Here is a 16,675-nt window from a genome sequence, read left to right as displayed (position 1 = left end):
TCTAGGTTCTGGTATGAGCACATGTATATGGTTACCCCCTGAATAGGGATGAGGCTTTTTTCATGTTCAGACACATGTTTAGGTATGTGATTGCCAATATATGGTTGACAATTTCTTCCAGTTCAGGCATGTGTACAGGTAGATGTACAGGTAGGTGTACAGGCATGTGTACAGGTAGGTGTACAGGCATGTGTACAGGTAGGTGTATACGTATGTGGTTATCAATCCAAGTTTACATGTATATGTGGTAGCCAGATTTATGTTGAGGTTGTCTCCAGGTTCAGACATGCATGTGTGTGTGTGTGTGATTTGGATTTTCAACATAGCGTTAATAATTTTTCATTCATATTGCTAAGCTGTCTGCAGTGTGGCAGTTTATAGTGATATCTATCACTGGGTCATTGTGCTACAGACATGTAGCATCATGTCTCAGTCACTTAATCCTGACGTCAGATCAAACAGTCCAAACACTACCCTCCTAATGCTGAGCACCAAGGGAGGCAGCTTTAAGTACCATTTTTATAAGTCTCTGGTATGACTCAGTCAGAGTTTCAACCCACGACCTCCCCCATCTGTGGCAGATGCTTTAACCACTTAGGCCACTGGAGATGTCAAAAGTACAGCCTGTCTGCCAGCCCAGAGCTGACAGTTTTACCAGGTTCAGACAAGTGCATGTGTATGTAATTACCAGTGAAAAGTTGACAGTTTTACCAGGTTCAGACAAGTGCATGTGTATGTAATTACCAGTGAAAAGTTGATAGTTTCTCCAGGTTCAGACAAGTATACAGATAAGTAAATGCTAGTCTAAGGTTGGTGGTTTCTCTGGGTTCTCCAATTTACCACACGTCAAAGATCACCACATGGAATCATTTAATCAATCCAAAGCATGTGGTACAACTTGTTCAGCATTTATGACTCATACTGACAATAAATAAATAAAATTCAAACTTTGGAGACATTTGAAGTCATTATAAACGTAGACCTCAGTAAATTTAGATTGGTTCATCAAATTGCAAACAGATTAATAACTTGGATGTGAATTGAGAATAGAACATTGAATAATTAAGAATATAAACTTCAAAAACGTTCATCATGTAAAAATAAAGAAAATGAAAAAAAAATATAATTCATTCTAATACTTAGCATCAATCACTTGTACTGGATAAGTCGTTGGGGAAAACTATTTTCTTCACTATGACCTATTAAATTCGATAAAATTACAAAAAAATTTGGGCCCATTGACTTTAGTTCTATAGTTAAGGAGGCATGGTGTATTCTTTATATGTCTATGCATCGGAAGTCAAGGAGGCAATGTGCATTTTTTTATATGTCTATGCATTAGAAGTTAAGGAGGCATGGTGTATTTTTATATGTCTATGCATCGTAAGTTAAGGAGGTATGGTGTATTTTTTATATGTCTATGCATTGGAAGTTAAGGAGGCATTGTGTATTTTTTATGTCTATGCATCGGAAGTTAAGGAGGCATGGTGTATTTTTTATATGTCTATGCATCGGAAGTTAAGGAGGCATGATGCACTTTTTATACGTCTATGCATCGGAAGTTAAGGAGGTATGGTGTATTTTGCATGTCTATGCATCGGAAGTTAGTACTTCACAATATAGACAATAAACTTGTCTACAACTATGGATACATGAGCTGAAGATATTTTACAGCACTGCAGGTTTGACTAAAATGGTCACAAGTATATTACAGCACAGCATGTTAGACTAAAATGGTCACAAGTATATTTTATAGCATTGCAAGTTTGACTAAAATGGTCAAAGATATATTACAGCACTGCAAGTTTGACTAAAATGGTCCCAAGTACATTACAGCACTGCAAGTTTGACCAAAATGGTCACAGTATATTACAGCACTGCAAGTTTGACTAAAATGGTCAAAGATATATTACAGCACTGCAAGTTTGACTAAAATGGTCCCAAGTACATTACAGCACTGCAAGTTTGACCAAAATGGTCACAGTATATTACAGCACTGCAAGTTTGACTAAAATGGTCAAAGACATATTACAGCACTGCAAGTTTGACTAAAATGGTCACAATTATATTACAGCACTGTAAGTTCGACTAAAATGGTCAAAGATATATTACAGCACTGCAAGTTTGACTAAAATGGTCACAAGTATACTACAGCACTGTAAGTTCGACTAAAATGGTCAAAGATATATTACAGCACTGCAAGTTTGACTAAAATGGTCACAAGTATATTACAGCACTGCAAGTTTGACTAAAATGTTTACAAGTATTTTACAGCACTGCAAGTTCGACTAAATGGTCACAGATATATTACAGCACTGCAAGTTTGACTAAAATGGTCACAAGTACATTACAGCACTGCAAGTTTTACTAAAATGGTCCCAAGTACATTACAGCACTGAAAGTTTGACTAAAATGGTCACAAGTATATTACAGCACTGCAAGTTTGACTAAAATGGTTACAAGTATTTTACAGCACTGCAAGTTCGACTAAAATGGTCACAGATATATTACAGCACTGCAAGTTTGACTAAAACAGTCACAAGTACATTATAGCACTGCAAGTTTGATTAAAATGGTCCCAAGTATATTGCAGCACTGTAAGTTTGACTAAATGGTCACATATATTACAACACTGCAAGTTTGACTAAAACAGTCACAAGTACATTACAGCACTGCAAGTTTGATTAAAATGGTCCCAAGTATATTGCAGCACTGTAAGTTAGACTAAATGGTCACAGATATATTACAGCACTGTAAGTTTGACTAAATGGTCACAAGTATATTACAGTACTGTAAGTTTGACTAAAATGGTCCCAAGTATATGTTCAGAACTAGCAAATAAGATCTGTCAACTAGTCAGCCTCATAATAACTTTAAAACTGTGTGCCAGTTGCATCATCACTATGCTACAGTCAGACTTCCAGTTGCTACAGTGAGATAAAACACCAGTTGCATCATCAAGATGCTACAGTCAGACTTCCAGTTGTTACAGTGAGATAAGAACACCAGTTGCTACATCAAGATGCTACAGTCAGACTTCCAGTTGCTACAGTGAGATAAGAACACCAGTTGCAACATCAAGATGCTACAGTCAGAGACTTCCAGTTGCTACAGTGAGAGATGAGAACACCAGTTGCTACATCAAGTTACTACAGTGAGAGCTGCTAGTTGCTACATTAAATTGCTACATTGAGACTGCCAATTGCTACATTAAGTTGCTAGCTGTTAAGTTGCTACATTCAGTTGCTAGATTGAGACTGCCAGTTGCTACATTAAATTGCTACAGTGAGAGATTGCCAGGTGCTACATTAAGCTGATATAGTGACAGACGGTCAGTTGCTACATTAAGCCACTATATTTACATGTGACTAACCTATCATGCTACCTATAAGCAACCACCTGAATGAAGAAAAATCTCCCAATAGTGAATCTTAATGGCTGTCCTAAGTAGATGACAATTATTGACAGTTCTGTCAGACAGATCATGGTATATGACAGACAGATCATGGTATACAACTGAAAACAGTAATATGGTTTCTGTAATTTGCTCTTTAATTTACCTTAACTAAAAATATTCACCTTCTGCAAGATTCTACAAATAATCTCAGCTAAATTGAGTTCTGCTGTCATAGTCTGAAGTGATCCAATTATTAGGAGGACATGGTAAGCTAAAATATGAAACAGCCACTACAATTTTCCAGTAGGTCACCCTATGGCTACCAAAGCCTGACAGCTACTTGGAGTGCAGTTTTACCTTGGATTTATCTCTAGTGTGGGTTGAAGCAGACGGAATTTTTCATCCTGGCTCTTGTCTGATAGAGTAGTCTTCAGGAAGTGTCGTGCAGAGCCCATCTCTAACACTGTCACAACACTGGGATGAGAAACCAATTTCCTGGTAACCTGTAACATTATGTGAGATAAACATTTAATCTTGCATGGTTGATAAACCATTTCAAATGGATGTTTGCTCCATATTTCCATATCAAACAACCACCTTAAAATTATTGAGGTGCCTTCACTCATGTCCATGTATTGATATTTTCTAATGAACTGAATCCAACTTTGATAAGTTCTAATTAATTGTGTCTTGAACACCATTCACAAAGTGCAGCTAAAGATATATGAGAAGTGAAAACAAGAGTACTATGAGTGACACTTTATTCACCTGCCATGCATTTAATCAACATCTACATAGATAACTGACATTTCTGTGCAGAATCCTTATTTTTCCTATCATTCAGTCACCTTAATCGTTGACTTTCTGACCACAAAACTGAAAGGCTGCTTTGTTACTATAAATGCAAGCCATTCACAAAGTCTGGTTGAGTGTCAAAACTAATGTTACTGTATGGAAACCATTATTATTCTTTCAGTAACAGTATCCTTGACCACTGATTTCTTTTGACACCAAATGCAAGCCATCCACAAAGCCTGGTAAACACTGATGATGGAAAAAACTCAAAAGCCCAAATCATTGTTCTTCTTTCTGTCACAATAACCTTTCACCTTTTGAGCTAAATTAATAGGTCTTTCTTACCACAAGTGTGAACCACAGGCTGGTACTGCAGATGATGAAAAACTTGAGTTATTGTGCAGAAACCATTTTGGTTCTTTCAGTAACAGTGAATATCAACTTGAACTTCTGACCCTGAAATCAACAGGACTCTTCCTTATCCCAAGTGCAATCCATCCACACAGCAGATTACCATGGATGGACAACTTGTGCAGAAAGGAAATTGGCAATGGATGGATAAAAACATCAAAATGTAATTCTGCCCAGGTATGTTTACTAATTTATTATAGGCATAAATGTTGTCCAAAATAAATCTTGCTTTCTATTTCTGCATGTACAGTTAATATATATATCTTGCTTTCTATTTCTGCATGTACAGCATTCCCTGACTTATGTGATAGATGCATTCCCAAGACTTGTTACATGACTTGAAATCACGTAACTAAACATTTTGGGTTTTACTGACTTTAATTTCCATTCAAATATATGTAATTAAATTAACTTTAATACCCATTTATTTTAGCTGTTTAGACATACTAATTTTTATTTTTATTTTAGACAAACAATTGCATATTTTTCAGTCTTCACTAAAAAAATTCATATGAAATTGCATTCACATGAAATTCACACAAGTCAAAATCATGTACGTTGGCGGAATACCGGTATCACCATTCCTATTTGGGCTGAATGGAATCGTTCAGCAAAAAGACACTTAATAAAAAAAATTCTTAAGGAATTATAACATGGCCTCAATACAGCATGGTCCCCATTATAACATGGCATCAATATAGCATGGTCCCTATTATAATATGGCCTCAATACAGGATGATCCCCATTATAACATGGCCTCAATACAGCATGGTCCCTATTATAACATGGCCTCGATACAACATGGTCCCCATTATAACATGGCCTCAATACAACATGGTCCCCTTTATAACATGGCCTCAATGCAACATGGTCCCAATTATAACATGGCCTCAATACAACATGGTCCCGATTATAACATGGCCTCAATACAACATTGTCCCCACGTTAAAGCCAGTCTTCAAAATTGTTTTGAAAATTATTGGCTAGACTTATTATGAGGAAATGCTTTCATACAATATATTTTCTAACATTTTATTAATGGGGGGGGGATGGGAATGGGCCTTTTGGCCTTTCATTGAGCATTGGTTTATTAAAAGAGAATTATGGTATTTTAAGAAGATAAACCATAAAGTGGAATCACTTTATTTTTCCTAAGAATCACTTTATTCTGGTTAATTGCTTACCTTAATTTTTTGAACCTTGTTATTTAAGACACCTTTCAACCAGGACATGAGGTTGTCTGCCTCTGCCTGCTTCAGGCTAGCTGGATCTAAAAGAAAAACAGGAAAACATTACTGTTCCTCATACACAAGGTTCTGATACAGAATGTTTTGGCTTAAAGGAATCTAGTAAATAAGAAAACTAGCATTATTGTATGAAACTATAAGAGATTTAAAATCAATATAATCAATGAAAATGTTACAATTTCCATAACCCTGGAAGAAATAAATAAATCAAACATGTCATGAAACTGACTTGTGTATTCAATTATTGTTGCCACAGATAAGTAGGGGTGCATCATGTCACAATGTACAGGTAAGACACTTTATTTCCTGGAACCCAAGCTTTGATGTTACAGGTGTAAATAATTGAGGGGTATGTCAAGCATAATGTACAGGCAAGATGCTGCATTTCCTGGAACCCAAGACTTGATGTTACAGGTGTAGATAAGAGGGGGTATGTCACAGCATAATGTACAGGCAAGATGCTGCATTTCCTGGAACCCAAGTCTTGATGTTACAGGTGACCAAGAAGCTATTTTATGGCAACAGGTACAGTAAATGTGTAAGAAAATAAATTTTCATGACACTAATCCAGAGTTGCCTACCCTTTCCAATGAAAAATAGCAGGGTTGGTCAAGAAATATAGTAAGGTAGCTGCTTTAAATAGCAAGGTGATCAAAAAAGTAAAAATATAAACACACCTTATTTTAATATTGGATAAGATGTCTGCTTTTTCATTAATGCTGTGTTCTTCTGGCTATACAATAACTTCAACCGTAAATATCAAATTGCTCCTTGCAGTCAAACAATATTAATATCTACCTGTTAAGAGCTCTACTGTAGGCACCATTGATACAATATTAATATCTACCTGTTAAGAGCTCTACTGCAGGCACCATTAATACAATATTAATATTTACCTGATAGGAGCTCTACTGTAGGCACCATTGATACAATATTAATATCTACCTGTTAAGAGCTCTACTGCAGGCACCATTAATACAATATTAATATACCTGTTAAGAGCTCCACTGCAGGCACCATTAATACAACATTAATATCTACCTGTTAGGAGCTCTACTGCAGGTACCATTAATACAATATTAATATCTACCTGTTAGGCGCTCTACTGTAGGCACCATTAATACAATATTAATATTCACCTGATAGGAGCTCTACTGTAGGCACCATTGATACAATATTAATATCTACCTGTTAGGAGCTCTACTGCAGGTACCATGAATACAATATTAATATCTACCTGTTAATAGCTCTACTGTAGGTACCATTAATACAACATTAATATCTACCTGTTAGGCGCTCTACTGTAGGCACCATTAATACAATATTAATATCTACCTGTTAGGAGCTCTACTGCAGGTACCATTAATAGAATATTAATATCTACCTGTTAAGAGCTCTACTGCAGGCACCATTAATACAATATTAATATTTACCTGATAGGAGCTCTACTGTAGGCACCATTGATACAATATTAATATCTACCTGATAGGAGCTCTACTGCAGGCACCATTAATACAATATTAATATCTACCTGTTAGGAGCTCTACTGTGGGTACCACTAATACAATATTAATATCTACCTGTTAGGAGCTCTACTGCAGGCACCATTAATACAATACTAATATCTACCTGTTAAGAGCTCTACTGCAGGTACCATTAATACAATATTAATATCTACCTGATAGGAGCTCTACTGCAGGTACCATGAATACAATATTAATATCTACCTGTTAAGAGCTCTACTGTAGGTACCATTAATACAATATTAATATCTACCTGTTAGGCGCTCTACTGTAGGCACCATTAATACAATATTAATATCTACCTGTTAGGAGCTCTACTGCAGGCACCATTAATACAATATTAATATCTACCTGTTAGGCGCTCTATTGTAGGCACCATTAATACAATATTAATATCTACCTGTTAAGAGCTCTACTGCAGGTACCATTAATAGAATATAAATATCTACCTGTTAGGCGCTCTACTGTAGGCACCATTAATACAATATTAATATTTACCTGATAGGAGCTCTACTGTAGGCACCATTGATACAATATTAATATCTATCTGATAGGAGCTCTACTGCAGGCACCATTAATACAATATTAATATACCTGTTAAGAGCTCCACTGCAGGCACCATTAATACAACATTAATATCTACCTGTTAGGAGCTCTACTGCAGGTACCATTAATACAATATTAATATCTACCTGTTAGGCGCTCTACTGTAGGCACCATTAATACAATATTAATATTTACCTGATAGGAGCTCTACTGTAGGCACCATTGATACAATATTAATATCTACCTGTTAAGAGCTCTACTGCAGGCACCATTAATACAATATTAATATTTACCTGATAGGAGCTCTACTGTAGGCACCATTGATACAATATTAATATCTACCTGTTAAGAGCTCTACTGCAGGCACCATTAATACAATATTAATATACCTGTTAAGAGCTCCACTGCAGGCACCATTAATACAACATTAATATCTACCTGTTAGGAGCTCTACTGCAGGTACCATTAATACAATATTAATATCTACCTGTTAGGCGCTCTACTGTAGGCACCATTAATACAATATTAATATTCACCTGATAGGAGCTCTACTGTAGGCACCATTGATACAATATTAATATCTACCTGTTAGGAGCTCTACTGCAGGTACCATGAATACAATATTAATATCTACCTGTTAAAAGCTCTACTGTAGGTACCATTAATACAATATTAATATCTACCTGTTAGGCGCTCTACTGTAGGCACCATTAATACAATATTAATATCTACCTGTTAGGAGCTCTACTGCAGGTACCATTAATAGAATATTAATATCTACCTGTTAAGAGCTCTACTGCAGGCACCATTAATACAATATTAATATTTACCTGATAGGAGCTCTACTGTAGGCACCATTGATACAATATTAATATCTACCTGATAGGAGCTCTACTGCAGGCACCATTAATACAATATTAATATCTACCTGTTAGGAGCTCTACTGTAGGTACCACTAATACAATATTAATATCTACCTGTTAAGAGCTCTACTGCAGGCACCATTAATACAATATTAATATCTACCTGTTAAGAGCTCTACTGCAGGTACCATTAATACAATATTAATATCTACCTGATAGGAGCTCTACTGCAGGTACCATGAATACAATATTAATATCTACCTGTTAAGAGCTCTACTGTAGGTACCATTAATACAATATTAATATCTACCTGTTAGGCGCTCTACTGTAGGCACCATTAATACAATATTAATATCTACCTGTTAGGAGCTCTACTGCAGGCACCATTAATACAATATTAATATCTACCTGTTAGGCGCTCTATTGTAGGCACCATTAATACAATATTAATATCTACCTGTTAAGAGCTCTACTGCAGGTACCATTAATAGAATATTAATATCTACCTGTTAGGCGCTCTACTGTAGGCACCATTAATACAATATTAATATTTACCTGATAGGAGCTCTACTGTAGGCACCATTGATACAATATTAATATCTACCTGATAGGAGCTCTACTGCAGGCACCATTAATACAATATTAATATACCTGTTAAGAGCTCCACTGCAGGCACCATTAATACAACATTAATATCTACCTGTTAGGAGCTCTACTGCAGGTACCATTAATACAATATTATATCTACCTGTTAGGCGCTCTACTGTAGGCACCATTAATACAATATTAATATTTACCTGATAGGAGCTCTACTGTAGGCACCATTGATACAATATTAATATCTACCTGTTAGGAGCTCTACTGCAGGTACCATTAATACAATATTAATATCTACCTGTTAGGCGCTCTACTGTAGGCACCATTAATACAATATTAATATTTACCTGATAGGAGCTCTACTGTAGGCACCATTGATACAATATTAATATCTACCTGTTAGGAGCTCTACTGCAGGTACCATTAATACAATATTAATATCTACCTGTTAGGCGCTCTACTGTAGGCACCATTAATACAATATTAATACTTACCTGATAGGAGCTCTACTGCAGGTACCATTAATACAATATTAATATCTAACTGTTAAGAGCTCTACTGTAGGCACCACTAACAGAATATTAATATCTACCTGTTAAGAGCTCTACTGCATTGATACAACATTAATATCTACCTGTTAGAAGCTCTACTGCAGGTACCATTGATACAATATTACTATCTACCTGTTAGGCGCTCTACTGTAGGCACCATTAATACAATATTAATATCTACCTGTTAAGAGCTCTACTGCATTCATACAACATTAATATCTACCTGTTAGGAGCTCTACTGCAGGTACCATGAATACAACATTAATATCTACCTGTTAAGAGCTCTACTGTAGGCACCATTAATACAATATTAATATCTACCTGTTAAGAGCTCTACTGCAGGCACCATTAATACAATATTAATATACCTGTTAAGAGCTCCACTGCAGGCACCATTAATACAACATTAATATCTACCTGTTAAGAGCTCTACTGTAGGCACCATTAATACAATATTAATATCTACCTGTTAAGAGCTCTACTGCAGGCACCATTAATACAATATTAATATACCTGTTAAGAGCTCCACTGCAGGCACCATTAATACAACATTAATATCTACCTGTTAGGAGCTCTACTGCAGGTACCATTAATACAATATTAATATCTACCTGTTAGGCGCTCTACTGTAGGCACCATTAATACAATATTAATATTTACCTGATAGGAGCTCTACTGCAGGTACCATTAATACAATATTAATATCTACCTGTTAGGAGCTCTACTGCAGGCACCATTAATACAATATTAATATCTACCTGTTAAGAGCTCTACTGTAGGCACCTTTAATACAATATTAATATCTACCTGTTAAGAGCTCTACTGCATTGATACAACATTAATATCTACCTGTTAGGAGCTCTACTGCAGGTACCATGGATACAATATTAATATCTAACTGTTAAGAGCTCCACTGCAGGCACCATTAATACAACATTAATATCTACCTGTTAGGAGCTCTACTGCAGGTACCATTAATACAATATTAATATCTACCTGTTAGGCGCTCTACTGTAGGCAACTTTAATACAATATTAATATCTACCTGTTAACAGCTCTACTGCAGGTACCATTAATACAATATTAATATCTACCTGTTAGGCGCTCTACTGTAGGCACCATTAATACAATATTAATATTTACCTGATAGGAGCTCTACTGTAGGCACCATTGATACAATATTAATATCTACCTGTTAGGAGCTCTACTGCAGGTACCATGAATACAACATTAATATCTACCTGTTAGGAGCTCTACTGCAGGCACCATTAATACAATATTAATATTTACCTGATAGGAGCTCTACTGTAGGCACCATTGATACAATATTAATATCTACCTGTTAGGAGCTCTACTGCAGGTACCATGAATACAACATTAATATCTACCTGTTAGGAGCTCTACTGCAGGTACCATGAATACAATATTAATATCTACCTGTTAGGCGCTCTACTGTAGGCACCATTAATACAATATTAATATCTACCTGTTAAGAGCTCTACTGCAGGCACCATTAATACAATATTAATATACCTGTTAAGAGCTCCACTGCAGGCACCATTAATACAACATTAATATCTACCTGTTAGGAGCTCTACTGCAGGTACCATTAATACAATATTAATATCTACCTGTTAGGCACTCTACTGTAGGCACCATTAATACAATATTAATATTTACCTGATAGGAGCTCTACTGTAGGCACCATTGATACAATATTAATATCTACCTGTTAGGAGCTCTACTGCAGGCACCATTAATACAATATTAATATCTACCTGTTAGGAGCTCTACTGCAGGTACCATTAATACAATATTAATATCTAACTGTTAGGCGCTCTACTGTAGGCACCATTAATACAATATTAATATTTACCTGATAGGAGCTCTACTGTAGGCACCATTAATACAATATTAATATTTACCTGATAGGAGCTCTACTGCAGGTACCATTAATACAATATTAATATCTAACTGTTAGGAGCTCTACTGTAGGTACCATTAATACAATATTAATATCTAACTGTTAGGCGCTCTACTGTAGGCACCATTAATACAATATTAATATTTACCTGATAGGAGCTCTACTGCAGGCACCATTAATACAATATTAATATTTACCTGATAGGAGCTCTACTGCAGGTACCATTAATATAATATTAATATCTAACTGTCAGGCGCTCTACTGCAGGCACCATTAATACAATATTAATATTTACCTGATAGGAGCTCTACTGTAGGCACCATTGATACAATATTAATATCTACCTGTTAGGAGCTCTACTGCAGGCACCATTAATACAATATTAATATCTACCTGTTAGGAGCTCTACTGCAGGTACCATTAATACAATATTAATATCTAACTGTTAGGCGCTCTACTGTAGGCACCATTAATACAATATTAATATTTACCTGATAGGAGCTCTACTGTAGGCACCATTAATACAATATTAATATTTACCTGATAGGAGCTCTACTGCAGGTACCATTAATACAATATTAATATCTAACTGTTAGGAGCTCTACTGTAGGTACCATTAATACAATAATAATATCTAACTGTTAGGCGCTCTACTGTAGGCACCATTAATACAATATTAATATTTACCTGATAGGAGCTCTACTGCAGGCACCATTAATACAATATTAATATTTACCTGATAGGAGCTCTACTGCAGGTACCATTAATACAATATTAATATCTAACTGTGAGGCGCTCTACTGTAGGCACCATTAATACAATATTAATATTTACCTGATAGGAGCTCTACTGTAGGCACCATTGATACAATATTAATATCTACCTGATAGGAGCTCTACTGCAGGCACCATTAATACAATATTAATATCTAACTGTTAGGCGCTCTACTGCAGGTACCATTAATACAATATTAATATATACCTGTTAAGAGCTCTACTGTAGGCACCATTAATACAATATTAATATTTACCTGATAGGAGCTCTACTGTAGGCACCATTGATACAATATTAATATCTGCCTGTTAAGAGCTCTACTGCAGGTACCATTAATACAATATTAATATCTACCTGTTAGGAGCTCTACTGTAGGCACCATTAATACAATATTAATATCTACCTGTTAGGAGCTCTACTGCAGGTACCATTAATACAATATTAATATCTACCTGTTAGGAGCTCTACTGCAGGTACCATTAATACAATATTAATATCTACCTGTTAGGAGCTCTACTGCAGGCACCATTAATACAATATTGAATTAATATCTACCTGTTAAGAGCTCTACTGCAGGTACCATTAATACAATATTAATATCTACCTGTTAAGAGCTCTACTGTAGGCACCATTGATACAATATTAATATATACCTGTTAAGAGCTCTACTGTAGGCACCACTAATACAATATTAATATCTACCTGTTAGGAGCTCTACTGCAGGTACCATTAATACAATATTAATATCTACCTGTTAGGAGCTCTACTGCAGGTACCATTAATACAATATTAATATCTACCTGTTAAGAGCTCTACTGCAGGTACCATTAATAGAATATTAATATCTACCTGTTAAGAGCTCTACTGCAGGCACCATTAATACAATATTAATATTTACCTGATAGGAGCTCTACTGTAGGCACCATTGATACAATATTAATATTTACCTGATAGGAGCTCTACTGTAGGCACCATTGATACAATATTAATATCTACCTGTTAGGAGCTCTACTGTAGGCACCATTAATACAATATTAATATTTACCTGATAGGAGCTCTACTGTAGGCACCATTGATACAATATTAATATCTACCTGTTAGGAGCTCTACTGTAGGCACGATTAATACAATATTAATATTTACCTGATAGGAGCTCTACTGTAGGCACCATTGATACAATATTAATATCTACCTGTTAGGAGCTCTACTGTAGGCACCATTAATACAATATTAATATTTACCTGATAGGAGCTCTACTGTAGGCACCATTGATACAATATTAATATCTACCTGTTAGGAGCTCTACTGCAGGCACCATTAATACAATATTAATATTTACCTGATAGGAGCTCTACTGCAGGTACTATTAATACAATATTAATATCTACCTGTTAAGAGCTCTACTGCAGGCACCATTAATACAATATTAATATTTACCTGATAGGAGCTCTACTGTAGGCACCATTGATACAATATTAATATCTACCTGTTAAGAGCTCTACTGCAGGTACCATGAATACAATATTAATATCTACCTGTTAGGAGCTCTACTGCAGGTACCATTAATACAATATTAATATCTAACTGTTAGGCGCTCTACTGTAGGCACCATTAATACAATATTAATATTTACCTGTTAGGAGCTCTACTGCAGGTACCATTAATACAATATTAATATCTACCTGTTAAGAGCTCTACTGCAGGTACCATTAATAGAATATTAATATCTACCTGTTAAGAGCTCTACTGCAGGCACCATTAATACAATATTAATATTTACCTGATAGGAGCTCTACTGTAGGCACCATTGATACAATATTAATATCTACCTGTTAAGAGCTCTACTGTAGGCACCACTAATACAATATTAATATCTACCTGTTAGGAGCTCTACTGTAGGTACCATTAATACAATATTAATATCTAACTGTTAACAGCTCTACTGCAGGCACCATTAATACAATATTAATATTTACCTGATAGGAGCTCTACTGTAGGCACCATTGATACAATATTAATATCTACCTGTTAAGAGCTCTACTGCAGGTACCATTAATACAATATTAATATTTACCTGTTAAGAGCTCTACTGCAGGTACCATTAATAGAATATTAATATCTACCTGTTAAGAGCTCTACTGCAGGCACCATTAATACAATATTAATATTTACCTGATAGGAGCTCTACTGTAGGCACCATTGATACAATATTAATATCTACCTGTTAAGAGCTCTACTGCAGGTACCATTAATACAATATTAATATCTACCTGTTAAGAGCTCTACTGCAGGTACCATTAATAGAATATTAATATCTACCTGTTAAGAGCTCTACTGCAGGCACCATTAATACAATATTAATATTTACCTGATAGGAGCTCTACTGTAGGCACCATTGATACAATATTAATATCTACCTGTTAAGAGCTCTACTGTAGGCACCATTAATACAATATTAATATCTACCTGTTAGGAGCTCTACTGCAGGTACCATTAATACAATATTAATATCTAACTGTTAGGCGCTCTACTGTAGGCACCATTAATACAATATTAATATTTAACTGTTAAGAGCTCTACTGTAGGCACCACTAATACAATATTAATATCTACCTGTTAAGAGCTCTACTGTAGGCACCACTAATACAATATTAATATCTACCTGTTAAGAGCTCTACTGCAGGCACCATTAATACAATATTAATATCTACCTGTTAGGCGCTCTACTGTAGGCACCATTGATACAATATTATTATCTACCTGTTAGGAGCTCTAATGCAGGCACCATTAATACAATATTAATATATACCTGTTAAGAGCTCTACTGTAGGCACCACTAATACAATATTAATATCTACCTGTTAAGAGCTCTACTGTAGGCACCACTAATACAACATTAATATCTACCTGTTAGGAGCTCTACTGCAGGTACCATTAATACAATATTAATATCTAACTGTTAGGCGCTCTACTGTAGGCACCATTGATACAATATTATTATCTACCTGTTAGGAGCTCTACTGTAGGCACCATTAATACAATATTAATATCTACCTGTTAAGAGCTCTACTGTAGGCACCACTAATACAACATTAATATCTACCTGTTAGGAGCTCTACTGCAGGTACCATTAATACAATATTAATATCTAACTGTTAGGCGCTCTACTGTAGGCACCATTGATACAATATTATTATCTACCTGTTAGGAGCTCTAATGCAGGCACCATTAATACAATATTAATATATACCTGTTAAGAGCTCTACTGCATTGATACAAGATTAATATCTACCTGTTAAGAGCTCTACTGCAGGCACCATTAATACAATATTAATATCTACCTGTTAGGCGCTCTGCTGCAGGCACCATTAATACAATATTAATATATACCTGTTAGGCACTCTGCTGCAGGCACCATGAATACAATATTAATATATACCTGTTAGGCACTCTGCTGCAGGCACCATTAATACAATATTAATATCTACCTGTTAGGTGCTCTACTGCAGGTACCATTAATTATATCCAGGTCTGATGCACTGTGCTGTCTTTTGTAGCAATGAAAGCTATTTTCTTGAACACCATAACAGATTCAGCAGTTTAAGTGCCTAACTGTGATCCAAATTCAGTGCTGTTTTTCCTTATAACAGAAAATCACGTCTCCCATGCAGCATTACTGTGAGGAATTGTCAATATTTCCAGCATGACATATAGTAAATACTTGTAGTTGAGATTTCCATTTGAGTCTTTCTTTTTAATTAACATATTCCACTGTTCATCTTTTCTGACTGCATACATTACTAAAGGTTTCACCTTCTTCCAATCTCTGGATAACAGGGAAAAGTTGCGGGTATTCTGGTTTGAACTTCTGTGCCCACTGTTTTCGTGTAATCTTTATTGGTGGCTCATCATTGGAGTCAGTTTCAAGAGCACATTTTTTTCTTTGGTGCCATATTTGGTTATAATAATATCGGCAGTCAGCGTATCCTCAGCCTGTTCCATCAAGTCAAGATGAGAATGAAACCTCCGACGTAATTCTTCGCCACT

The 16,675-nt window shown here is 35.5% G+C and overlaps 1 protein-coding gene across 1 annotated transcript in view; it reads right to left on the bottom strand.

The window, feature by feature from the left end:
* LOC149796300 (heat shock protein 75 kDa, mitochondrial-like) overlaps positions 1-16,675 on the bottom strand; it is a 91,949-nt gene that overhangs the window by 7,356 nt on the left and 67,918 nt on the right. The window contains exons 15-16 of the mRNA XM_089960950.1: positions 5,788-5,873; positions 3,755-3,900 (exon numbers count right to left, since the gene is read on the bottom strand). Coding sequence (XP_089817076.1) covers positions 3,755-3,900; positions 5,788-5,873 — 232 coding nt within the window. The remainder of the gene's footprint in view (positions 1-3,754; positions 3,901-5,787; positions 5,874-16,675) is intronic.

The sequence above is a fragment of the Sinohyriopsis cumingii genome, chromosome 6 (assembly GCF_028554795.1).
Source record: "Sinohyriopsis cumingii isolate HCF-2022 chromosome 6, ASM2855479v2, whole genome shotgun sequence".
NCBI classification, from domain to species: Eukaryota; Metazoa; Mollusca; class Bivalvia; order Unionida; family Unionidae; genus Sinohyriopsis; species Sinohyriopsis cumingii.
Note: the sequence above shows the minus strand (reverse complement) of the source record. Positions and strands in the feature narration are given on the sequence as shown.